At 36.2% G+C, this 27,540-nt stretch overlaps 2 protein-coding genes across 3 annotated transcripts in view; one reads left to right on the top strand and one right to left on the bottom strand.

Moving 5' to 3' along the window:
• CCDC110 (coiled-coil domain containing 110) overlaps positions 1–2,859 on the top strand; it is a 36,285-nt gene extending 33,426 nt beyond the window's left edge. The window contains exon 7 of the mRNA XM_011230086.3: positions 2,782–2,859. Coding sequence (XP_011228388.2) covers positions 2,782–2,807 — 26 coding nt within the window. The 3' untranslated portion in view covers positions 2,808–2,859. The remainder of the gene's footprint in view (positions 1–2,781) is intronic.
• On the bottom strand, positions 2,480–23,851 carry C18H4orf47 (chromosome 18 C4orf47 homolog). 2 transcript variants are annotated; one of them, XM_034647588.1, is made up of 8 exons: positions 22,530–23,851; positions 21,050–21,226; positions 19,360–19,579; positions 18,008–18,145; positions 17,828–17,903; positions 14,714–14,893; positions 5,220–5,389; positions 2,480–3,433 (listed from the first exon to the last, which is right to left on the bottom strand). In XM_034647588.1, the coding sequence occupies exons 2-8, from the start codon at positions 21,147–21,149 to the stop codon at positions 3,385–3,387; spliced, it is 933 nt and encodes a 310-aa protein (XP_034503479.1). In that variant the 5' UTR covers positions 21,150–21,226; positions 22,530–23,851; the 3' UTR covers positions 2,480–3,384. The 2 variants fall into 2 exon arrangements, with proteins under 2 accessions (XP_034503479.1, XP_019659545.2); XM_019803986.2 differs by having other exon boundaries at positions 23,310–23,850.
• Between the last annotated feature and the right edge of the window lie 3,689 nt (positions 23,852–27,540).

Below are 27,540 nucleotides of genomic sequence, written 5' to 3'. Positions count from 1 at the left end.
CCATAGTCTCCCATGGTTCATGGTTCATCTCCCTCTCTGATTTCTAGGAACATAGGGGAAGGGAGGGAAATCTGAAGGCGGAGAAAGGTCTTTCCTAAACACACTTTAAATTAAATGTTTCTAGCTCTATTCTTATTTTTATTTTTATATTTTTATTATTTATTTATTTTTGGTCTATTGTATTTTTTTGAAACTCCTTATTCTCTGATTATTCCCCTTATTCATTTTTCTGGGCTCATTATTTTAGTATTATGTTTTTAGCATCAGAGAAAGAAAGCCAGCAAATAAATGTGTTCTGCCTGCCAGTTTTAATTGGAATCCCCTAACATATTAGTGTTGTAATTATGTTATAAATAGCCTCATAGTATATTTTTGGTTGGGACAAATATCCTCTTTCAAATTTTCCTACCAGTATTTTCATATTTTGTCTTCAAAATAAAATTTAGAAGAAGCTAGTAAAGTTTTATTATTTTTAATTCTGTAGAGATTTTGATAAAATTGCATTAAATCTATTGATGTAGATAGAAATAGCATGTTTACAATATTGAGTCTCCCTAGAACATGTTATATTGTTCAGGCTCTTATTTTATATTTTCATTTTAACCCTAAGTTTCCGTAGCTTTTTTCTATTGTAAACAGAATAGTTTCACACTTCCTGACATATAAAAAAAACTATCTTTTTGCAGATTATATACATCCTGTTAATTGGACTATGTTATTATCTCTAATATTGTTCAAAAGTTTCTTTTTACATTGTAGGTACCTATATCACCTGCAAGGTATAATGTTGTATTTCTTTTTGTAACATTTATTCCCCTCAGGGTTTTTTCTTGTCTTACTGCATTAACTGTATTTTCCAGCACAGTGTTAGAGTTGTTGATGGCTCTAGCTTAACGTCTGTTATGATTCTGATAGGTATCCTTTATAAAGTAAGAAATATTCTTTCTAATCCTCATGTCCTAAGAGGTTTTAAGTGGAAAGGGTATTTAACTTTGTCAAACGGCTTTCCAGCATCTATTGGGGGGACATGTATTTTTTTCCATTTTAATATATTAACTAAGCTAATTTTAATAATAGATCCACTAATGTCAAGCTATCGTAGTAGTCATAGAATAATCAATCTTATTCTATGATCATTTAAAATGTGGATTCATTGGCTGATACTTGATTGGGGGGGTTTAAATGAGTTAGAAATATTTTTTTCCTTTTTATCTATCCTTGTGCAATTATGCTAGCCTCATAAAATAAATTAAAACTCTCTTCATATTTTTCTATCACCAAGACAATTTAAATAACAAAAGGTTGGGGCACTTGGGTGGCTCTGTCAGTTAAGTATCTGACTCTTAATTTCAGCTCAGGTCATGATCTCAGGGTCGTGAGACGGAGCCCCAAGGGGCTCTGTGCTCCACACAGTGTCTACTTGAGATTCTCTCTCTCCCTCTCCCTTTGCCCTCCCCTGCCCTGCCCGCCCCTCCCGTCCCCCTGCTCTCACACACACACACACACACACATTCTCTCTAAATAAGCAAAACCTTTCAAAAAAAAAAAAAAGGAAAACAATCAATGGACAGCATAAATAGTTTATGTTCCTTAAATCAAGTGTGTGTGTGTTCCTCTATTATCATTTCAAGTATCTTAGTTTTTCTACAGGCTTCACTCTTCCTGTTCCTGGTTTCTGCATTTGCTTTTCTGTAAGTTGACAGAACACATTTATGTAAACTCTAAATAAGCTCTGCCAATTGTCATACTGCTTCTTACACCCTCCAGTAAGGCATTAGATGAGGATCCCATCTATGAGTATTATACGAAGTGTATGTTGCTATTAGAGGCACATCAATAAAAATTAATTATATCTAACAAAGATATGTGTAAATGACCAATTATTTAGATTTTAATAAAATTTGAAAATATAAACCTCATCTCAAAAGAATGCATGCATTTATAAGGCTTAATAACACATCAATATATATGACTTTTATTCAGTTATGTGCCCCTGGTAAAATTATTCCTAAAGACAAACGTACTCCCTTTGGGTCATATTATATCCTTGATAACGTCTTTAGGACGCTCATTCCACACTGTCCTTTGCATAGAAAATAAAGATTTGAAATATTCTTTTAGAAAAAAGTAAATAATATGAGATTTAAAAATAAATAAATATACAAATATATATGTGTGTGTATATATATATATTTTTACAATAGTAAAAATTCTCTGTACCATCTATAATCCTTTTAAAAGTCAGATACATCTGAATTGATATAGCTCCCCCCCCCCAAAAAAAAGCAGGTTGAAAAGAAGAGTACTACAGCCTCTATACATTCTGATTTCTAGCCCTGAGAAGCCTAGAATGGCAAAGGGACAAGTACTAAGGAAATCACCATGGGTCAAAAATAACTTCCCCAATATATTACATTAATAGATATTATAAATTTGCCTTTTTAAATACCATCACCACCACCCCCAAATGAATAAAGACTGTGAATAAGACTTCACTGTGAACTACAGTAATGTACTTACATCATAAATACCCTTAAATACCCTTTCCACTTAAAACCTCTTTTTAAGCACAGATATTTTTTAAAGTGTAGGGCAAATGAAAAAGAGATAATCTGGGAACAAGAGAATAAGACCTAGAGCAGGATATTCCAGGAGAGACAGCTTTGGACAGCTGCAAATGCACATGAGAGGACACCAAAGACAAACCTCATCCATCTTGTAACTTTGTGTTTTTGTAAGATACTCAACTAACAGGGCTTTCCTCATTCTCCCTTCCTCCAGCTCATCCAGGGGCTGCCATCGGCTAATATGAAGCTTTACAAAGGCCATAAGTAGAAGGCATGAGACCACATAAATGGAGACATTTGCCTCACTCTATAATGTGCATACATGAATCTATGCAATATGAGTAGATCCATATTTCTCTTTGATGTTAAGAATGCTTTAATGGGCTATGACACTTGGATAGTCTATCAATCCAATTTTCAAATACCTCCAAGAAGAAACACAAGGTAAGAACTTAATGTGCTCTTTCTACACCTCCAGCCCCAGCCTTCACCCTGGCTCTCTAAGCTTACAATTCTTCAACATAAGGAGTAAGCTTTCAAATGATAGACAACAGTTTAGGATTTTATGCAATGTCTAAACATTATATTCTCCCCAGAACACAGATCTAAACAAAGACCAACAATCATATATTATTAACAAATACTATTTATTCCTTAAGTATTAGTACTAAAACAAGAAAGAATATTAGAGTTGCAGGCTTAAGTATCTTTTAAATGCTTGAGATATGTTTCACATCTTATGTTTTTTGCAAATAATTAGCACTCAATAATGAATTACTGGTAGTCACAACCTAGAAAGCTATTTGTCTTCCAGGTGCTAAAAGGACTGTACTGAAGCAGTCTTGTAGTTCTTCATATTTAGTGCCCTAAAATTGGAAAATAAATGTACATTTAATTTTTTAGATGCAGGTAATATATCTGTCCATTCTTGTAAAAAAGTTTTGCAATAAAAATTTAATCATCCAAAACTAAATTCTCTCACCAGATTAAAAAGCATCACTTAAAATTTAATTTAAGAAGGAAAAATTTGTTTGGGGGACCAATTATAAATACCACCCAGAGATTTACTAGTTTTAATATTAGGGTAAGGGGTCCTTGGGTGGCTCAGTCAGTTGAGCATCTGACTTGATTTTGGTTGGTCATATGATCTCAGGATTGTGTGATGGAGCCCTGCATCAGGCTCTGCACTTGGTGCAGTCTGCTTGGGATTCTCTCTCTCCCTCTCCCTCTGCCCTTCCCCCTACTAGCACGCTCTCTAAAATAAATTTAAAAATAAAATATTTTAATTAATTAATTTAAAAAATTGGGGTAAAAGAAGGTAAAACTTGCTTTTGGATAATATTTGCAATAATATAAAAAGTATCAATGAATTCAAAATTACTAAACAGAAGATAAACTTCTGATTATCCAGAAGAGCAATCAGTTATTTTTTTCTCTGCTACAAATATATATATCATAGAACTTTCTCAGGTCTGTTCTCTGCATAGAAAAGAACACTCAGAAAACCTGAAACTGCTCCCTCTCCCCCACCCCCCCAAAAAATACCATCTATTTGAGGATGAGTGTGGTGAAGAAAATTCTGATTTTACTCTCTGTTCTATATTACATAGATAGAGTTGGGCAGAGTACTGATAGATAAGGGGCTTGCCAAAGGATGGAAATCAAAGGATATGAAAAAAAGACTCCATATATTCCCTTTTCCACCAACTAGCCCCCTTAGAATATTATGCCTTTAGACAACAGTTAAATTATATAAATAATGATAAGCAGCCTTATTTTGGAATAGGATAGTAAGATTGGTGGTATAATCACTGTTCACAAGTGATACAGAGGTATTGAGATGTTTCAATAAAAGAAAAGAATGTGAATTTGGTGTCCTTCACCTAATTTAGTGTATGATTCCACTGAAGTTAGAAATATGTAAATTAGCTTAATTGGTATTAAAACTTTTTCAATGAATAGGTAGGAAGGTAATCAAATCAATTCTTCTACTTATTCATGATCTTGGACACACACAAAAAAGGAATGATGGATTGTCCTTTTCTAATTTACATTCTGAACTCCCGAGAACTTCTCAGTTGACAGTGCTCAAACCTTGGGTAAAATTGAAATTTAAGATACTTTAATAATATACTTTCCCTCAAAGGATTATAAAATGATGTTAATAGCTTTTTTAACTGACCAAAATATTTCCTAGAATATTTCATAAAGGATTATTTCAAATGTAAGGAGAGAAATCTTAAGTGTCATTAGAATTCCTCATAATTACTGAGAGCCTGGAGCTCACATAAAGATAAATAATTAAACAAAGGTCAAAAACACCCTTTGAGAAACAATGTTAACCTGTACTGCTAACTAAACTATAAATACTTAAACAGTTTCAAACAACTCATAATAAGATACTATAGATTTGCTTTAAAAATTATGAACAGAATCATTTGTACAGATAAATTAAGCTTTTTCAATTAGAACTTCAAGAAGATGGGAAAGAACTTCTACAAAGGAGATCTACATAAAAGGAACTGAGATTTTCAAAGACACCCAGATTTGTCACTGTTTAAAGTATGTATAAATAAGAGAGATTATTTTGAAGGGATCAAAAACTCAAAAACAATTTTTCTTAGTTTACAGACTAAAGTAACATATAACTACCTTTTGACATTCATAGTCATTATACTTTCAATTGGTCTGCTTTTTGGTCCACCTGGCGGGTGGAAAATCTTAGCACTTTTGCCGGAAATCTGGTTTGCCAATTTAACCACATAAGGGTCAGCAGAATGCGAAGGGTAAGGGTCAAATGTTCCTGCCTTCATTCCACCGGCCTACAAATAAAAGTGAGACAATTTAATGTAGTTTTGTAAAACGCTTCTAACAAAATTAGATTTTGAAGAAGTTCATACATATTTGTGTATTGTCTATAGAGTTGGTTTTACATTTAAAGAAAGTTGTCTATATAGAAATACCTCAGAGATATTGTGGGTTCATTTCAAGACAATTGCAATAAAATGAATATCACAAAAAAACAAGTTAAATGATTTTTTTGGTTACCCAGTAAATATAAAAGTTATATTTACACTATGCTGTAGTCTATTAACTGTGTAATAGCATTGTGTCTAAAAAACAATGTATATACCTTAATTTAAAAATGCTTTACTGCTAAAAAAAAAAAATACTAAACATCATTTGAGCCTTCAGTGAATCATATTCTTTTTGCTGATGGAAGTTCTTGCCTTGATGTTAATGATTGCTTACTGACCAGGTGGTGACTGCTGAAGGTTAGGGTGGCTGTGGCAATTTCTTAAAATAAGACAATGAAGTTTGTCATATTGATTGACTCTTCCTCTCATGAATGATTTCCCTGTAGCATGCAATGCTGTTTGACAATGTCTTACCCATAGAACTTCTTTCAAATTGGAGTCAATCCTCTCAAACCTTGCTGCTGCTTTATCAACTACATTTACATAATATTCTAAATCCTTTGTTGGCATTTCAACAATCTTCACAGCATCTTCATCAGAAGTAGATTCCATCTCAAGAAACCACTTTCTTTGCTCAGACCTAAGAATTACCTCCTCATCCATTAAAATTTTACCATGAGATTGTATCAGTTCAATCCCATCTTCAGGCTCCTCTTCTAATTCCAGTTTTCTTGCTGTTTCCACCACATCTGTAGTTACTTCCTCCACTGAAGTCTGAACCCCTCAAAGTCATCCATAAGGGCTGGAATCAACTTCCAAAGTGTTCGTGTTGATATTTTGACCTCTTCCCATGAATCACAGATATTCTTAATAACATCTAAAATGGTGAATCCTTTCCAGAAAGTTTTCAAGGGACTTTGCCCAGATCCATCAGAGGAGTCACTATCTATGGCAGCTATAGCCTTATGATATGTATTTCTTAAATAATAAGACTTGAAAGTTGAAATTATTCCATGACCCATGGGCTCCTGAAAAGATGTGTTAACAGGCATGAAAACAACATTAATCTCATTGTACATCGCCATCAGAGCTCTTGGGTGACCAGATGCATTGTCAATAAACAGTAATATTTTGGAAGGAATCTTTTTTTTCCTGAGCAGTAGGTCTCAACAGTGGACTTAAAATATTCAGTAAAATATGTCATAAACAGATGTGCTGTCATCCAGGCTTTGTTGTTCCCTTTATAGAACACAGACAGAGTAGATTTATCACAATCCTTAAGGGCCCTACAATTTTGGTTATGGTAAATAAGCACTGGCTCCAGCTTAAAGTCATCAGCTGCATTAGCCCCTAACAAGAGAGCCAGCCTGTCCCTTGTAACTTTGAAGCCAGGCAGCAATCTCTCCTCTCTAGCTATTAAAGTCATAGGTGGTGTCTTCCTCCAATAAAAATCTGTTTCATCTACATTAAAAGTCTGTTGTTTAGTGTAGCCAATTTCATGAATTTTCTTAGCTAGGTCTTCTTAACTATATCTTTACCTCTCTCAGCCTTCATAGAAGAGAGTTAGGGCCTTGCTTGGGCATAAGGAAATGTTGTGGCTGGCTTGATCTTCTATCCACTAAAACTTTCTCCATCAGCAAGAAGCCTGTTTTGCTTTCTTATCAGTTATGTGTTCACTGGGGTAGCGCTTTTAATTTCCTTCAAGAACTTTTCCTTTGCATTCGCAACTTGAGTAACTGTTTGGCACAAGATGCCTAGCTTTCAGCCAATCTCGGCTTTTGAAATGCCTTCCTCACTGAGCTTAATCATTTTTAGCATTTGATTTAAAATGAGACATGTGGGGCACCTGGGTGGCTCAGTCCGTTAAGCTTCCAACTCTTGATTTTGGCTCAGGCTATGATCTCAAGATCGTGAGACTGAGTCCCTCATAAGGCTCTGCACTCAGCAGGGAGTCTGCTTGAGATTTTCTCTCACTCTCCCCCTGTCCCACCTATCCACACCTCTGTCTCTTTCTCCCCTCTAATAATAATAATAATAATAAAGTGAAACATGCAACTCTTGCTTTCACATGAACACTTAGAGGCTATTGTAGGGTTATTAATTGGCCTAATCTCAATACTGTTGTTTCTCAGGAAAGAGAGAGGCCCAAAAGGGAATGGCCAGTCTGTGGGGCAGTCAGAACACACAACATTGATCAATTAAGTTTGCTGTCTTACATGGCTGGTGTTCATGTCACCTCCCAAACGATTACAATAGTAACAGCAAAGATCACACTGATCAAAGATCACACTGATCACAGATCACCATAACAAATATAATAATAATAAAGAAGTTTGAAATATTTTAAGAAGTATGAAAATGTGACACAGAGACACAGAGTGAGCAAATACTGTTGGAAAAATGGCGCCAATTGATTTGCTCAAAATAGGATTGCCACAAACCTGCAATTTGTAAAAAACACAGTATCTGTGAGGCACAAAAAGCAAAGCACAATAAAACTAAGTCTGCCCATACTGTTCAAATACCAGCAGTCCCCCTGCTGCCACTGTAATTTCCAAAAGTTCTCTATGAAAATGCGAATGTTTATAAGAAGGTAATATCAAAATCTTGTCAAGTATTAATATTTTAGTAAGAGTTTACCAGATCAGGCTATCATCTAGTTAAGGGGTGAACCTATTACTGAGAGAGCAAGACTTAGGTCAAATGTATTTTGACACAGAAAGGAGTTAAGGTTCAGAACCAGAGGATGCTCAGAGAAGAGGCCAAAGGTAAGATTTGTCCAACTGGGAGGCTGACATAGCATGAGTTTGTTAAATATCAGTCAATGATGAAAAAGATACAAAAAATAAAAATTTTTAAAAATAAGGAATAGCACAGAAACAGAAGGTGAGAGGAAAATGTGATCTACTTTACAGTTTTTTTATAGTCTATTAAGAAAAGTCAATCAAAATTATTTTTTGACCTGTACACAAAACAAATGATTGTTTTGACTTTCCAAACTGATTTTCCACAATTTTAATCTTTATATTATATATAGTTACCAAGAAAACTCTATAGAATCATAACCCATTTAAGTAGGCATTTTTTATCTTGTAGTATCTAAGCCAAATATACATGAAAATTTAATTAAAAGATATAATTGTAGGGGCGCCTGGGTGGCACAGCAGTTAAGCGTCTGCCTTCAACTCAGGGCGTGATCCCGGCGTTATGGGATCGAGCCCCACATTCGGCTCCTCCGCTATGAGCCTGCTTCTTCCTCTCCCACTCCCCCTGCTTGTGTTCCCTCTCTCGCTGGCTGTCTCTATCTCTGTCAAATAAATAAATAAAATCTTTAAAAAAAAAAAAAGATATAATTGTAATATTTCAAGTTTTCCAGATTGAGGACACATAGATCCTTTTGAGGAGCAACAAAAAATAAGGAAATTTAAGAAAAGTAACGTAAATTCATTAATTAAGATAAAATCAAAATGGGTGAATTAAAAATAGAAAAATATATATGGTAAACAAACCAAACCACCAGATGATGCCTTACAAAATAAATTAAATAGATAAATATATAATATAATTAGAATGAGAAAGGAGTGGATATACATGAAATATCCAGAAATTTTTGTAAACCTTTGCTAGTAAATTTGAAAACATAAATGAAATTATTTTCAAAGAAAATATAAATATCAAACTTGACTCAAAAGATATAGAAATCCCAAAGGCACCATACAAGAAATTAAGACCAGAACATTTCCTATGAGAATTATTTTAAGCCTGCAAGGAATGGGTTATTTGTGGTGCTATTTGAATTGCTACAGAATACAGAAAAAGGAGGAAGTCTCCCTGATATTTTAAGATGCTAACATCTACTTATACCAAAATAAAACAATGCATACAAAAAAAAAAAGTTCGGGGCACCCGGGTGGCTCAGATGTTTAAGCATCGGCCTTCAGCTCAGGTCATGATCCCAGGATCCTGTGACTGAGCCCCAGGTTGAGCTCCCTCCTGGGCAGGAAGCGTGCTTCTCCCTCTCCCGTTCCTGCTCTCCCACCTCTCTCTCTCAGTCTCTCTCTCAAATAAATATTTTTCTAAAAAAGTACAGACCAGTTACACTTTAAATTATTGATGCAAAAATATTTAAAATATTAACAAATAAGATAAATTAGTACACTTAAAGATTAATACAACATGGCCAAGTGGGATTCATTCCAAGGAATCTATTACTATTCACCTCATAACAAGTCAAAGAGAGAAAAAAAATATTGTCTAAGTAGATTACACCAAAACATTCAGCATAATTCTACATACATTCCCGATTTATCTCTATTTTTGGCATCTATAAATATGAAACACTGGAGTAAATTCAAGTAATTCAGTAAATTCGAGATTAAGGCAAAGGATGGCCACTGTTGCTAACCTGAGAAACTGGACAAGAACACGACTTAAGAGCTATAAATACTGGAAAGGAGGGAGCAAAATTATTTGCAGATAACATAATCATATATCTAAAAATCAAAAGAGAATCAAGATAATACCCATTAGAACATAAAAACTTAATGAAATGACCAATTATCAAATGTTTTTATAAAGATAAATTACGTAAGGGAATATATGAGGGGGAAAAAAAAACTGTTGACCAGAGCCTTAAAATAAATAGTTACAAAATATAAGATATATAAACCTATGTGAAGTAAAATATAGAATTCTACAAGGGAACCGAAGGTTTTTATAAGTAGTTTATTTCTAGATCAGACGATTCAAATCATAAATATGCTAATACATCCAAAAATCTGAAGATTTAACTTTTTAGCAAAATACCAAGCATCTTCTTTTTCCCCAGAGTTTTAGAACATAACTTCAAAGTTCTAAAGATTAAATACTAGAGAATAGCCGATGTAATTTTTTTAAAGAGTAACAAGAAGAAACTAGACCATCCCAAATTAAAATGTAATAGTAATTAAAAGTAGCTTGGTATAGGTAGAAATAAACATCAAATAAAATGGAAATAGAAGGGGAAAAAATGGGAATTTTGATTTGACAAGGATGCCATTTCAAAGCAGTGGTATTAAAAATTATTCTATCAGTCATATTAGGAACAACTAGCTTTTTAAAAAACCAATTTTCTTGAAATCTAATTCACATACAGTAAACTGCACCCATTTAAAGTTTACAATTCTATGACTTTTGAGAGTTGTATATACCCTTGAAATCATGATTGCAATCAAGATACACAGCACATCCTCTGCCAAAGTTTCCTCCTGCCTTAAAAACTGGATTTTAAGGGGCACTTGGGTGGCTCAGTCGGTTAAGCATCTGCCTTCAGCTCAGGTCATGATCCCAGGGATCAAGCCAGGCACCCTGCTCAGCAGAGAGTCTGCTTGTCCCTCTCCCTCTGCCCCTCCCCCCTGCTCTCGCTTGCTCACGTGCGTGCGTGCTCTCTTTCTCTCTCTCTCTCTCTCCCCTCTCTCTCAAATAAATAAATAAAATCTTAGAGGAAAAGATTTTGAGAAAGATAAAACCTGAATCCTTACCTTGCTCTTCATGTCAAAATGTATTTTAAATGAAGATTTAAATGCAAAAGTGTAACACTAATAGAAGAAATCAAGAATATATACTTTCATAATATTGGTAGTAAGGAAAGTCATTCTGAGAATGACATAAAACTCAGCCCAAAAAATTGACAAATTTGACTACATCAAATTATTAAATTTCTGAATAGCACAAAATACCATAACTAAAGTCAAAGATTCAACAGACTAAAAAAATTATTTTCAACACAAATGACAAAAGAATATCATTAATATATGAAAAGATCTCACGAATCAATCTGAAAAAGACAAATATCCTAACAGAAAATATGCAAGGAAAATGAACAGGCAATGCACAGAAGACTCAATGTATAAACTAAGGTTTATAAACTATACTTTTATTCACACTTGTAAACCTCAGCAGAGTAGGAGAGAGTTCATTTTAAACACCATTCAAAAACACCATTTCAAAAACTAAAAACTAAAAGATGGTCTGGCTTTTCATGGTTTTGTGAGTAACTATGCCTAAGATCTGCAGAGGCACTGAGAAAATCCATTGCAAACTCAAATACACCTGAAGTGATTAATAATTATTTCATTTCAAGAGCTCCATTATTCCCTACACCAGCCAGGCTTTGTGACTTTTCATAATTTTGTTGAAATAAACTTCACAATTCTTACTGTGAATAAGAATGTGAATAATAAACGGAAGTTTATTATTTACATGGCTAATAAAATGATTTGACAGAAAGAAGCAACAGTTCTTTATAATGTGTAATAATTTTTAATTCTAAAATTTTTAACTTACCTTTTTCCCCGGAGAAGAAGGCTTAAAGGGGTGTGAAAGTAATTCTTTCTTCTCTGTTTTTTTAATTGGTGGTAAAGGTTTCTCAGATGAATAAGGATTGGTATCAAAATATTCCCTTGGGTAAAGGTTTAACTTGAAAGGTGCTCCTTTAACTAAACGATGGTGTTCTTCATTCTCCTTCTGTAAATCAGAGTTTGAAAGCACGTAACATAAATTATTCAAATTAGAAGTAACAGTTAAATTTTCTTTTAAATTTTAACACAAGAATGCAGATTTTTAAAATATTTACTGCTAGGTTCACTTCTTTAAAATATTCATTTGTTATGTTTTATTTCTATGATACAAAAGATATCTCCTCTTCCACACCACAGTGGTAATGATAATATAACTATTCCATTTATCCTTTGGGGTAGTGTGCCTCAAATTTTAGTTTTCATAGTAATCTCTTGACAATTTATTTAAAACACAAATTACAAGCTCTTCTCTCAGAGATTTCTGATCCTCTTGGTCTGTTAGATGGCTCCAAAATCAGTCACTCCAGGTGATGCTGATGTAGGTTACCAAAAAGCAATACTTTAAAGATCACCTTTTGTTAGAGTATGGTCACCTTTTACTAGAATATTGTGCTTATTTTACCAACCCATGCCCTAGAGTATTCAGTTGAGTATGAATCAGCACATAGATGTGAGTAAACTACTCAAAGCCAGAAAAAGGAACCCCTAAAAAGACTAGAAGTTACAGTGTCTGGCTCTTACCACAGGGCTGGCAAGAGTTCTGGTTCCATCAGCTATAATGGAAAACATGACTGTCAGGGCACTGGGTAGAGCACACAGAAAGGGGTGACCTCAGTAGCAGGGACAATTGGCCCTAGATTGAGCATTGCTCCTGTTCCACCTAACAAATCTTAAAAGTGAGACCTGAAAAAAATCAAACTGTTTCCAAGTCATTTCACTGCATCCCAGAACAATGCCCAAGAATTTTTATAATTCAAAAAAAATATACAGCGCTCAACAAAGTAAATGTCACAGTGCCTGACATCAAATCAAAAATCATTAATAATACAAAGTAGGAAAATATGACCTCTACCAACAAGAAAAACCAGTAATTCAAAATCAACCAAGAACTAACATAGATGTCAGAATTAGCAGAGAAGGAAAGAGAAACAATAATTAAACTGTATTCTATATGCTCATAAAGCGACATAGAGACATATAAAAACACTCAAGTATAATGTCTGGACAGCAAAAGCGCAATGTGTGAGATTAGAAATACACAGGATGGCATTAACAGCATATTGCACCTTGCAAGAAGAATAGATTAGTGACCTTACGGACACAGAAAAAGAAACAATTCAAAATGAAATACAAAGACGGAAAAAAAGAATTAAAAAAAAAAAGCAAACAGCGCACTGATAAACTGTGGGAGAATTTCAAGAGAGCTAATGCATATGTAATACGAGTTCCTGAAGGAGAGGAGAAAGACAGAAGAACAGAAAAATTAGCTGAAGAAATAATAGCTGAAAATATTCCAACTTTGATGAAAACTATAAACCCACAGATCCAAGAAGCTCAGTAAACCCCAAGAACAAGAAGCAAGATGAAAACACCACCAAGGGACATCATAATCAACTTGCTCAAATGAGTAACATGGGAATCTTAAAAGTAGCCAGAGGAAAAAGGACAGTAAGTACATAGAGAAGAAAAAAACTCAGCATGACAGCAGATTTCTTGTCAGAAACAATCAAGGAAGAATGCAGCAGAGTAGTCTCTTTAAAATTCTAAAAAATATATAAAATTTCTGAATTATAAATATTAAGTTCTGAAAATAAGAACAGAACTTTACTATTAGGAGAGAAAAGTATCTTATGCACATAAAGTTTAGGATAAAAGACTAATTACTGGGGTGCCTGGGGAGCTCAGTTGGTTAGGTGTCTGCCTTCGGCTCAGGTCATGATCCCAGGGGCCTGCGCTCCCTGCTCAGCGGGGAGTCTTCTTATCCCTCCCCCGTCCCCTGCTCATGCTCTCTCTCTCTCAAATACATAAATATTTTTTTTTAAAAAGACTAATTACTGAGTCACTGATAAAACTGCCTTGTGTGTATTTATATATTATGTGTTATTACTACTATTCCTACAGATGAAAAGTGGTTTATACATAATTTTGTAATAATTCATACATAGAAACAAAGATGCTTATTAAATGACCAAGTTTTCTGCTCAATTTAATAGAAAACTCTTCCTGAGTTTGGACACACCCCTTTGTAAAAATGGCCACTATCCTTCTATCTCATGGCCCAACTGCTGCTTAAAGTCACCACGGCAAAAGTGGTGCAGACTGCATGCCTAAAACAAAAAAAATAATGCTTGCCATTTAAGTTCTATTGCTTAATGTCCAAACGAACTTGACTTTTCATTAATGCCAGTTTCCTTTAAGTTATATTGAAATTGTTAAATTATGTTGATACTGCTCCAAAATTTATAAGGTTTCCTCTACTCATTTCCACGTAGGCTTTGTCTATATAATAGACTTCGTTTCATTCAAAGTCAAATATTATATANAAACTAAAAGATGGTCTGGCTTTTCATGGTTTTGTGAGTAACTATGCCTAAGATCTGCAGAGGCACTGAGAAAATCCATTGCAAACTCAAATACACCTGAAGTGATTAATAATTATTTCATTTCAAGAGCTCCATTATTCCCTACACCAGCCAGGCTTTGTGACTTTTCATAATTTGTGAATTTTCATAATTTTGTTGAAATAAACTTCACAATTCTTACTGTGAATAAGAATGTGAATAATAAACGGAAGTTTATTATTTACATGGCTAATAAAATGATTTGACAGAAAGAAGCAACAGTTCTTTATAATGTGTAATAATTTTTAATTCTAAAATTTTTAACTTACCTTTTTCCCCGGAGAAGAAGGCTTAAAGGGGTGTGAAAGTAATTCTTTCTTCTCTGTTTTTTTAATTGGTGGTAAAGGTTTCTCAGATGAATAAGGATTGGTATCAAAATATTCCCTTGGGTAAAGGTTTAACTTGAAAGGTGCTCCTTTAACTAAACGATGGTGTTCTTCATTCTCCTTCTGTAAATCAGAGTTTGAAAGCACGTAACATAAATTATTCAAATTAGAAGTAACAGTTAAATTTTCTTTTAAATTTTAACACAAGAATGCAGATTTTTAAAATATTTACTGCTAGGTTCACTTCTTTAAAATATTCATTTGTTATGTTTTATTTCTATGATACAAAAGATATCTCCTCTTCCACACCACAGTGGTAATGATAATATAACTATTCCATTTATCCTTTGGGGTAGTGTGCCTCAAATTTTAGTTTTCATAGTAATCTCTTGACAATTTATTTAAAACACAAATTACAAGCTCTTCTCTCAGAGATTTCTGATCCTCTTGGTCTGTTAGATGGCTCCAAAATCAGTCACTCCAGGTGATGCTGATGTAGGTTACCAAAAAGCAATACTTTAAAGATCACCTTTTGCTAGAGTATGGTCACCTTTTACTAGAATATTGTGCTTATTTTACCAACCCATGCCCTAGAGTATTCAGTTGAGTATAAATCAGCACATAGATGTGAGTAAACTACTCAAAGCCAGAAAAAGGAACCCCTAAAAAGACTAGAAGTTACAGTGTCTGGCTCTTACCACAGGGCTGGCAAGAGTTCTGGTTCCATCAGCTATAATGGAAAACATGACTGTCAGGGCACTGGGTAGAGCACACAGAAAGGGGTGACCTCAGTAGCAGGGACAATTGGCCCTAGATTGAGCATTGCTCCTGTTCCACCTAACAAATCTTAAAAGTGAGACCTGAAAAAAATCAAAACTGTTTCCAAGTCATTTCACTGCATCCCAGAACAATGCCCAAGAATTTTTATAATTCAAAAAAAATATACAGCGCTCAACAAAGTAAATGTCACAGTGCCTGACATCAAATCAAAAATCATTAATAATACAAAGTAGGAAAATATGACCTCTACCAACAAGAAAAACCAGTAATTCAAAATCAACCAAGAACTAACATAGATGTCAGAATTAGCAGAGAAGGAAAGAGAAACAATAATTAAACTGTATTCTATATGCTCATAAAGCGACATAGAGACATATAAAAACACTCAAGTATAATGTCTGGACAGCAAAAGCGCAATGTGTGAGATTAGAAATACACAGGATGGCATTAACAGCATATTGCACCTTGCAAGAAGAATAGATTAGTGACCTTACGGACACAGAAAAAGAAACAATTCAAAATGAAATACAAAGACGGAAAAAAAGAATTAAAAAAAAAAAGCAAACAGCGCACTGATAAACTGTGGGAGAATTTCAAGAGAGCTAATGCATATGTAATACGAGTTCCTGAAGGAGAGGAGAAAGAAGAACAGAAAAATTAGCTGAAGAAATAATAGCTGAAAATATTCCAACTTTGATGAAAACTATAAACCCACAGATCCAAGAAGCTCAGTAAACCCCAAGAACAAGAAGCAAGATGAAAACACCACCAAGGGACATCATAATCAACTTGCTCAAATGAGTAACATGGGAATCTTAAAAGTAGCCAGAGGAAAAAGGACAGTAAGTACATAGAGAAGAAAAAAACTCAGCATGACAGCAGATTTCTTGTCAGAAACAATCAAGGAAGAATGCAGCAGAGTAGTCTCTTTAAAATTCTAAAAAATATATAAAATTTCTGAATTATAAATATTAAGTTCTGAAAATAAGAACAGAACTTTACTATTAGGAGAGAAAAGTATCTTATGCACATAAAGTTTAGGATAAAAGACTAATTACTGGGGTGCCTGGGGAGCTCAGTTGGTTAGGTGTCTGCCTTCGGCTCAGGTCATGATCCCAGGGGCCTGCGCTCCCTGCTCAGCGGGGAGTCTTCTTATCCCTCCCCCGTCCCCTGCTCATGCTCTCTCTCTCTCAAATACATAAATATTTTTTTTTAAAAAGACTAATTACTGAGTCACTGATAAAACTGCCTTGTGTGTATTTATATATTATGTGTTATTACTACTATTCCTACAGATGAAAAGTGGTTTATACATAATTTTGTAATAATTCATACATAGAAACAAAGATGCTTATTAAATGACCAAGTTTTCTGCTCAATTTAATAGAAAACTCTTCCTGAGTTTGGACACACCCCTTTGTAAAAATGGCCACTATCCTTCTATCTCATGGCCCAACTGCTGCTTAAAGTCACCACGGCAAAAGTGGTGCAGACTGCATGCCTAAAACAAAAAAAATAATGCTTGCCATTTAAGTTCTATTGCTTAATGTCCAAACGAACTTGACTTTTCATTAATGCCAGTTTCCTTTAAGTTATATTGAAATTGTTAAATTATGTTGATACTGCTCCAAAATTTATAAGGTTTCCTCTACTCATTTCCACGTAGGCTTTGTCTATATAATAGACTTCGTTTCATTCAAAGTCAAATATTATATACAATGAGTGTAGAGGCATATATCAGTACATTAAGCGTTTATTTCTGTCATTTAATAGAGTACTTTCCTCTCATCTTATCACTCTCTCTTTTCTGTAGGTTTCACCCATTCTCTACCTTCCATCTTCCCCTTTCTCCCTATCACTCCTGTATTCCATTCGTTGATCCTAATGGTTTGATTAGACCAAAGGTACTATCACTACTGTCTTAGCCTCAAGTTATCAGGGTATACTGGGAATATGGCTAAGGGTTAGGACATGACTCTTCTACTCAAAACAGGACATAGCTGATCAGGCCAAGTTAATAAAAGTCTCATAGCTAGTTGAGAGATATAAGGTAGATGTGGTAAACTATAGCAGGAGATAAAAGCTCATCCTGGGAAGAGCTAAGAAGATCTACAAGATATGGAAGTCTAATATCAAAAAGGTAAAATTACCACAATTCATAAACATCAGTCTACTGTCACCCTAGTAATACAAATACTGATAAAATAAAACAACCCATTATTAATCTCTAGGTCAACTACGAGAAAGATTGAAGAAAGTTAAAATAGATTATTTTACCTTATAATTTAGTTTGGGTGCATCGTAGAAATCAGCAGAGTGTGTTAGCTGTTTACCTATGGTAATATTTGCATAGCTAAGAAAGGAAATTAAGTAATGGTGACTTTAGGATTCAGAAATTTTAAATTTTATTTTTTTAAGTTCAAAACAAATGATACGTAAGTATGAAAAATATCTTACCCATATCCAGTTCCTTTCTTTCCTGGGTTTGTGTATAAATTCTTTCCAGGTGCTTCATATTTTTCTCTGGGTTTTGACTGTGCACTGAAGAATGGCACGGGACCACCTAATGTTCCATAGTAGCTTCCTAAACCACATCTTCAATACAGTTTTAAGAAAAGGAGGCAAATTAATACAGCAAATTTTCTGTTATACATATTTGATCACAATTTATAAAAAATGACTGAAAAGGGAACAAAATATATGCAATGGAACTGACTTGCCTAACTTTAGTAAGAAAAAACAACCAATTTTTTCAGTTTTTAATCTGATCTCCCATTTTCCAAAGTCACAAATTTTCAGATGAGATAATGTTTTTAATTTTTTATGCTTATTTTAAATGTTCCACATAAACAAAATTTCATAATCACTAGGAAGTAACAATAGTTTCCATTAATTCAGAAGATTGCAGTTTTACTAACCTCGAAAAAAAAACAGCACAATTAAGTACAAAATAGGCCATTAACCAATCCTCATCGATCATAAATTCTACAGAGTCAACATTACAGAGTGTTCATTAACATCATATCATAAAGCTCAGCTATATAATATGATGTAACAGACTATACGATCTTCTTTGTTTAGTGGTTTAAAGGTAAGGAAAAAAAATGAAACTTCACACTGACAACTGTCAAAACTAAAATATTGTTAAACTCCATACATGTATCTTCACAATGATTTTCTTTTAAATATTTTATTTATTTATTCCACAGAGATAGAGACAGCCAGCGAGAGAGGGAACACAAGCAGGGGGAGTGGGAGAGGAAGAAGCAGGCTCATAGCAGAGGAGCCTGATGTGGGGCTCGATCCCATAACGCCGGGATCACGCCCTGAGCCGAAGGCAGACGCTTAACTGCTGTGCCACCCAGGCGCCCCCACAATGATTTTTAAATAACATGTCTTGATAAATTATCTTCTTTGTCAAAAAAGGCTCCTCCTAATTTTATAATTTTTATGTATACTTTTTAAAAGTTTTTACAAAGCAAAAAAGAGTAAAGGGCACAGATGACCCAAGGCAGTTTTTTCAAGGTTTTCAAACAAATGTATTTGCATTATTTAGTTGGCTTTTATTATATAACTAATAGAAAGCAATGACATAATCAAAAATTTAATGAGATGAGGATCTACTTAATCAAAACTACGTGTCAACTTATATCACCCAATATAAGTGTCTCCACCTAAGACAAGTTCATCCTAAAAGTCATATTTTAAAAAATGAATCATACTTAAGTCCTCCAGGAAACACTCAATTTGGGCTAGAGGAGAGAAAAGTGCAGGAGATATATTTATGACCTTTCCCCCCAAATACTTACAGCTTTTTATCTCCACTACTAGGAAGGAAGGCTTTGCCTAGATTTTTTTTGGCTTCATCCATCATATGCCGTCTCCTCACTTGATTCAGACTTACGTAGCCTTCACCTTCAAATATCCTTACAAAATGGGGATCAAAATAACCTGCCTGGAGGTTTGACATTTCTTTGGATCCCCCAGGTAGCATCTGTTTATTCTTGCTTGCAGCCTCATTAAAGGGTCCTTTAAAAATAAATTAGGAATATCATAATTTTAAGCTCACTAATAATTAAAGAACATGAAAAATAACTGAGAAAAGTTTCATACTGTGATTGGGGCCAGTGAGTTTTGAGCTCTAAAATGCTGTCTCAAATCATTCACTGAAAGCTCTGTGTTACAGACTACATTGACAATAAGACCTAAGATGTTTCCATTAAATCATTTTAATAATTAGGTCCTGGTTATAGACTCTGAATTTTAGAGCTGGAAGAGACTCTGAAAGTCATCTAATCCAACGCTTCCCCCATCTGTGTGAGATTATCAGCAAGTACCTGTGTGTGGGTGTGTGTGTTTAGGTTGAAGGGAAAGGTGTTCCATACTCAAACTGAGGCAATACCCCCCCCCCGGATATATACTCAACATGAATTGTCTATACTCACTAAAAGACGTGAACAAGAATTTTCATAGCAGTTTCATTCATAATATTAAAAAACAAGTAACTACTCCATCAATAGGAGAACAGATAAATAAATGTGATATATTTATACAATGAAATCCTAGTAGCCCAGGAATTTCTTTTAAAGGCTGTTTTTATAAATATTTAGAGCTTCTTTTATAATTTAGATCGAGGAGAGCTCAATTTGGGAAGTCCTTCAGCAATATGAAAATTTTTTTGAACTACAAACAATGAATTTGTATCACTGATTTTCTAACTTAAATTTTTGAAAAGGTAATATATTCACATAGTTCCAAATTCAATAATATGTTTTTACAATAAATTTTCCTCCCACACTCGTACATCCAGTTCCTCTCCCAAAGGAAAACATATTTTGTCTTCCAGAGAATGTTTAAACACATCCCAATGAATATTTTCATATATACCCTTTTCCATCTTTGATGCTTAGCATAATATATAATAAACAATTTTGCGCCTTGATTTTTTTTATTTAACAATATATCTTGGAGATGTTTCATGTCAGTGTATTCTTTTTGGAACAGAGGAGTCATTGAATAGCCAAAACTTAAACTGAGACATTTAAAATGTTTATTTACTTTAGCTCTTTATTATTTATGACTCTTCTAAAAATCCCTCAGCTATTCACTTAGCATTTCACTTTTCAGGAAAGTAATCAAGTATCGCCTTTGGGGATGCAAGTGTAAATGCTGCTAGCATAACAGAGTGTCCCATCTGAGAAACCATAAGCTAAAAACAAAATATTCTGACAGAAAATCACCATGCACCTTTGGAAAGAAGCAAAATTACCTATGACAAAAATACACAAAGGAAGGGTATCCCAGTGAAAGGAGCTTCCTGCTTTTGTAAAATTACGTTCTCTCTTAACTCTATTGAAATTTTACAAGTTTATTCAACTTTAAACTTAATGCCCTAAAATATAGAGCATTAAAAAATACCATTTAATCTAAATATTAAATCCAAAATTTCATATGGAAAATATCCACTATTAGGCTGTAAAGAAAACCAGATATACTTACGATTAAATGCTGACACATATTTATCACCAACAGTAACATATTCCATCTCACTGAAGAGGCCAATCCTCTCCATATCAGTTTTCCCTCCTTCTACAGGCATGGTTCCTTCTGGTGGTGGTATCCTCTATATTGACAACTTCAAAGGGTTCTTTATGGCTATTTTTTTATAGTAAAATCCTAATTTACATTGAAAAATACAGGGAAAAAATTTAGGAAAAAGGCAATTATTAAATTTCAGTCCAAATTACTTTCAGTCTGAGAATTAGCATTCACTATAAAACAATGGTCCCAAACTATGTGGGGAAAGAATCTACTTTGTGGGGCTGAAGGGAATAATAGCATTTAAAATTATCACCACAAACCCTCCCCTGGATTCTCTGTGTGAAGTATCCACAAAGTACGAGGAAATGTGTATGACAGCATCTGTCACATTGCCATTCATCTGTTGTAAATGATAAAATTGTTACTGTATAGTATAGTATAAATACTGTGTAAACAACATCTTTCGAGAAGTTCAAAGTAGATTTAAAAATCATAATTACATAAAGTGGGGTGCACTTTCAGATTAGATCTCAAATGACTGAAACATACTGCATTGTCGCTCATGTTGGAAATTACAACGGTTTTTCAGAATGCACAACACATGAAATTATTATGTGTTATTATCTTACAGTTCTTGAGTTTTCTCAGATTTAAATGAATACAAGAAATATGTCACTGGCAAAATTAGTTCACAACGGGGATGGATGGGAAAGGACAATTGTCCAAGCAAGATAAAAGTTAAGAACAACAAAACAAACGAGAATCCACAATGAATTAAGAGTATTTGTTAAAGGGCAAACTGCAATTGTGAATTTTCTTTTGAAATATCACATTAAACATTCAAGTATTTATTCAGATTTTTTTAAATTAGACTTGTTCTGGAAAGGAAGACCAAAGAGCTAAGGAATATTTGCCTCCATTTAATCATTTTGTATATATATACATACATCTACATATATATTTTCAACAGGCTTCACACTCAGCGTGGAGTCCCAACGGGGGGCGCTTGAAAGCACCACCCTGGGATCAAGACCTGAGCTGAGATCCAGAGTGGGTCACTTAAGGGACTGAGCCACCCCATAAAATTTTTTAAGTACCGACCAGATGTAGGCTCTGGGCATACATTACTGAATAAAACAAACAAGGTAAGAACATTGTACCTTGAATTTCGGTGACACTAAACACACTCGCCTACTTGCACCTGCGGCTCATCTGAGCATCAACACTGCTAACGCGTAGTATCAGAGGCGCAAGGGAAGATTCCGTTTAAACTGAAGCCTAAGAAGATACGCTTCCATTTCCCCACATTGCAACTCCTCCTCTGCTCTGCTCTGTTCTAAAAGCACATGTCAGTCAGCTGGGATGTGCTACCTTCACGTGCGGCGTGTTTCCAGGCTCCATCCCACTGCCCAACCACACGGGCTTCCTGTGCCGTTACCCGGGCTCGAATCCTTTAAATGGCTCCCAGGGTCGGCTATCACCCACACTTGTCACCCTTCGAACCCCACTCGCTGGCACCTGGGCTGCATGTGGCTTCTTTCGGTTCTCCCATCAGGCTCGCTCCAGCCACAGGACCATGGCACATGCTGTTGCACTGCATGCGAGTACTTCATGTGCTGACCCCGTTAGTTCCCCCAGTTGGCACGGACCCTCCGGATTGCAGCCCATTCGTCTGTAATGGCCTCACATCACGCACTTCTCTTCCTAAGCCCTCGCCACGGTTTACCTAACGGGTTACCGGTTCACATACAGCGTGCGAGAGCCCTTTCATTCCCAGCTGTGCTCCCACTAAACGGCTGGCTTCCCGACAGCAGGAACCGGTCTCCGCAGTGTCTGCGCGGCTCCCGCACACGACAACGCGAGCCACCGAGGGAGGAAGGACAGGGGTTCCCGCCTTGAATGTTTCCACTACGTAAGTCTTGCTGAGCACCATTGACAGAACCGTTCATTCATCCCACACACACCTTGCAAACCCCTCCTCTGGGTGAAGCTCTCTGACAGAAGCTAGGACAACATTTCAAAGGGCCTGGGTCCTGACCCCAGGGCGCTTCCAACCTAACACGAGTGAACTCGGCAGGGTCCCTCGTGCTTAAAGCGCTGAGGGGAGGGGGCGGGAAACTGGTGAGGCGACAGGAACGTGATTCCCCATTAAGAAAACAGGCTCGGAGGAGGACGGTATCGAAAGGACAACACCCTGAGGCCCCGAGGACCAAGTCACCTCTCAGAAGGACACCCGGTCCGACAGCCGAGACCAGGTCGTCTGAGGTCGGGTCCGCGTTAACTCCGCGGCAGGAGCTACAAGTGCTGGGGGCCACCTGGCGCACGCGCCTCCCGCGCGAGGCCGCACTGCGAAGCGCCTCCGCACGCTCCGCGCACCGCTGCTAACGACTGTGGCCGCACGTGTTTATTGTGACGCGTTGCCTCGGGTACGGCAGGACTCGTTCCAGAGTGCGCTACGGGAGCCTCCGTGGGGAGTTCTAAGCCGCCTCACGGAATGTACAGAAAGACTGAAGAGTGTGGGTAGAATGCGAAGGACTCAACCAATAGAATTTACTGAGAGAAGGATCCTAGGAGGAAGCCTTATCCGTCCGCGAGGAGCTGTGGTAAAATACGCCCCGCGACGTTACTGCGGTAAAATACGCCCCGCGACGTTACTGCGGGGCATGTTGGGAGTTGTAGTCAGCCTTCCCAGGCTCCACCCCTGGAAACGCCACTTCCGGGCCAGCGTGCTGAAGCCTTGCGCGGACGTCAGCGCGTCTGTCATAGACACGTAGCCGACTTGGTGAGTACCTCCGCTTTCCCTCGACCCCTGCGTTTTCCCTCGGGCTTTCGTAGCCGCCGTGGGTCTAAGCCCTGGAAAGGAGCTGGCACTGCGGGGGCCCACGGTGGCAGCTGCGAACTCGGTGGTCTGGGCCGCCTTTCTCTCGGTCTGTCCCTGGTAGAGCTGGAGGGAAACTGCCCCGCACAGACTAGAATATCCCAGCTCAGCCGCGTTAGGACTTGCGCTCCCCGTGCCGCCTCCTTCTGATCGCATTTTGAGAATGAGGGATTGTTTGGCGTCTTTGAAGGTTTGAAGAAGTGTCGGACCTGGGAAGGATAGGAGTAACTTTCTTGAAATACTCTATTCCCTTAGCTCCGGTGATGTCACAGTCCCCTGGTTTCCCTCCTAATTGCTCCGCCAGGTCCTCCAAGCCCTATCCTAGATGGGGTGTTCTTCTTTGCACCCTGTGCTTCCTCCCAAATTTGTATGTCCGGTTTTTAGAACCGTATTCCTAGCTCTAGGTCTTTATCTACTGATTGTACCTTCACTTGAATAATTCATACGTATTTCAGACTCAGCAAGTTCAAAACTATTTATTTCCACCTCTCCTCATGCCCACACTGCTCTTCCCTCCAAGGATCCGCATGTCAGTAAATCCACCATGTTGTGCCTGCCAACAACCTAGACATCATCCTTGACATCTTCCACTTCTCAGCTCCTGAACATCTGGTCAATGATCAGGTCCTACGCATTCTATTCCTACATGGCTGTCAACTGTCATTCACTCTACTCCTACCATCCCTGTCCTTGCCCTCGCCAGATCTCAACATCTGCGGTAGTTTAAGTATTCTTTCAAGCAGATCTTCGCCAGTCTGTGCCCCTGCCTGGAATGGGTTCTCCCACCTCCATCCCCATCTTTCCTTTACAATTGTTAATACTCATACCTACTTACCCTTCTCATCTTAGCTTAAATATTATTTCTTCAGAGAGGATCTCAGTTCAGAATTCTAGGGAGGCTGTAGTCCTTTCACTTAAGATCTTTTGTGGAATCATCACAACAGCCCTATGAAATAGTAGATTTTTCCAGTTTTACAGAAGAGTACAAAAGTACTGAACGATTAGTTACATTGTGCAAAATCATACAGTTATATTTGCTCTTGCCTTTTTAACTTTTATCTTCGGTATTTTTCATTGTCATTAAATATTTTTTGTTCAAATGGCAGCTGTAGAACTCTTCATCGTGCAATTGTTCAAGTGGTTGCTTAATTTTGTATGGTAGTATTGTTCGTTATTTAACTGACTTCTTATTGATAATTATTTAGGTGGTTTCCAGTTTTTTTTCTATGTTGAACAGCAGTATGATAAGTGGACAACATTGAAGTTAAATTTTTACTGAATTTTGATTATTTCCTTAGAGCAAATTTCCAGAAGTAGAATTGAATCTCATTTGTATGAGGATGAATTTGTTTTGTTTTACAATGGAATTTTGGTTCTATTTATGTTAGGTGATTTCAGAGACTATGGATATACTCTTCAGAATAAGAGGAGGCCTTGATCTAGCTTTTCAGCTAGCTACTGCTAATGGTAGGTCTGACCAAAAAAACTCTCCTTTTTTATTATAAAATCCTTGATGAAATATACTGGGATCCTGCTTCGTGAAGCAAATGAAACTGACTGAGAGAGAGGATAAACTCAAATCATATGGTTAGTGAGTTCTGTAAATTGGATTTAAACTTAGGCACTGTGTTGCAGCATCACTGCTAGCCTGTGAGGCTTCATCTTTTAGAAAAAGATGTCCCCTTTCTTTAAAAAACCTCGCTGCCCACTGGCAGAAAATTGTCACAGTAAATATAAATATCCAGAATGAGCACAATGTAAACGAGGCATGCAGATTTTTACATTGCAGACTTGCAACTATACATAATCCTGAGTCTCCGCTCCACACTCTTGAGACTCATGTTTTGTAATGGTATAAGAATTCTATGGGAGAAGTATCAGCTGAGTTTGTATCAAGCAAATTCTAGAATGCCGTCCTGTTTCTGACTTGGGCTCAGGCCACAAACAGAAATAAAGACTATCAGAAGAGGAAGATGAGTTGTGTTTGAAAGGTGTTTCATTTGAGATGCCAGAGTAGATCAAGTGCAGATTCCCAGCAGGCGTGGGGTAATTTGAATCTGAAATTTAGGGGAGGGTGGGGTGGTCAGGACTAGAGAGAGTATCTCTGAAGGACGATCATTAACACTGTGATAATAAATAAAATCACTCATGAAAAGTATGATCAGTGGTGTCAGAAACCACAGAGAAGTTCAGAAAGATAAGGAATGAAAAGTGCCAAGTTCATTGTAGGAGGTCACTAGCTGGCCATCGTTTCCTGGCCCCATGGAAATAGGAAGGGAGAGAACGCAGAATGTTCTTTCTGACTCATCCCTTCATGCTAAAAAAAAAAAAAAAAAAAAATTGCTCTCGATCTTGGTCCATTGAATCCCCACTCCCAAATGAATGAAAGTAAGTCTCTGGGACAGAGATCCAGGCATCAGTAAGCTTTCTGGGTGTTTCTAATGTGCCAGCAAGATGAGAACCATCTTACAAAGACTAAATCAAACTCATTTTCAGGCATATCTTATTAGTAAAGTGTAGTTCTCTAATATGTTAACTTGTGTGGTTAAAGCCTTATATTTCACAACCTCATATAAGTTGAAGATACACTTTACTATGAACTTATTGCAAAGTATAATTAATCCATTAGTCAGTAGATACAATAATGTAATTTCAAATGTAAACAAGGATTGCAATACTTTTTACTAAGTAATTAACAGATTTGAGTTTGTCTTCTGACTTGATTATATTCTTCCTACAATATGGAACTCTTTCAAATACCCAGTGAAGGGAATCACTAATGAGAAAATATAGAGGTAGGAGGTGCTTAACTTTAAAGACATCATAGTTTTTTTAGATTAGTTTATCTCTTGATCCTTCGGGGATAAACAGAAGATAATCCAGGAATTATGTTTGTCTTTTGTAGTGTAGCTGAAAATCTTTAACTTTAGCCTTCTGAAACATATCAAGATGTCTTAAAATCTGACTTGTTATAAGTAATCTTTTCTCTACCACAGCCCCAAGGTATTTATTTAATGAAGATATCAGTGTGATAGTTAAATAAATATTTTAATCACAAGGTTAAATAGGTTTAGGATTTAAGAATATAAAGCTAAAATAAGTATATATGTATTGTCTTCTTTAAATTATCTTCTCAAACCATGAAAATGTTTTACATATTCCAAAAATTATAGTAAATTAAAAAAAAAAATCCCTGAAAATGAAGTCAAACAAGCGTCAGGCTAACAACACACTACACAGAAAAAACTTTGACTTTAGACTACAGTACTTTGGTTATACTGTATTCTTAGTGGGATAGAGTCCAAAGAGAAAAAGAACTGCAAAGAAATTTGAATTTCATTCAACAGTTTTATTGCTATAAGTTATATGGTATTTTGAAAGTAATTGGAGTCGTCCTACGTTGCTGGTGGAATATAAAATGGTGCGGCTCCTTTGGAAAACAGTTTGGCAGTTCCTCAAAAGTTTAAACACAGAGTTACCCTGTGACCCAGCAATTCTACTCCTAAGTGATCACCTAAGAGAGTTGAAAACATATATGCACACAGTAACTTGCACACAAATGTGCATTGCA

Source organism: Ailuropoda melanoleuca, chromosome 18 (genome assembly GCF_002007445.2).
Source record: "Ailuropoda melanoleuca isolate Jingjing chromosome 18, ASM200744v2, whole genome shotgun sequence".
In the NCBI taxonomy this organism is placed as follows: domain Eukaryota; kingdom Metazoa; phylum Chordata; class Mammalia; order Carnivora; family Ursidae; genus Ailuropoda; species Ailuropoda melanoleuca.
The sequence above is the reverse complement of the archived record's forward strand: the minus strand, read 5'-3'. Positions and strand labels throughout refer to the sequence as shown.

Coding starts and splice junctions, on each gene's coding strand:
- C18H4orf47 (XM_034647588.1), bottom strand. CDS start 21,149: ATGCCTGTAGAAGGAGGGAAAACTGATATGGAGAGGATTGGCCTCTTC. Junction 18,146..19,359: donor AGTAGTGGAGATAAAAAGCT/GTAAGTATTTGG, acceptor ACTGTATTGAAG/ATGTGGTTTAGGAAGCTACT. Junction 5,390..14,713: donor CTTCTTCTCCGGGGAAAAAG/GTAAGTTAAAAA, acceptor TTTTATTTGTAG/GCCGGTGGAATGAAGGCAGG.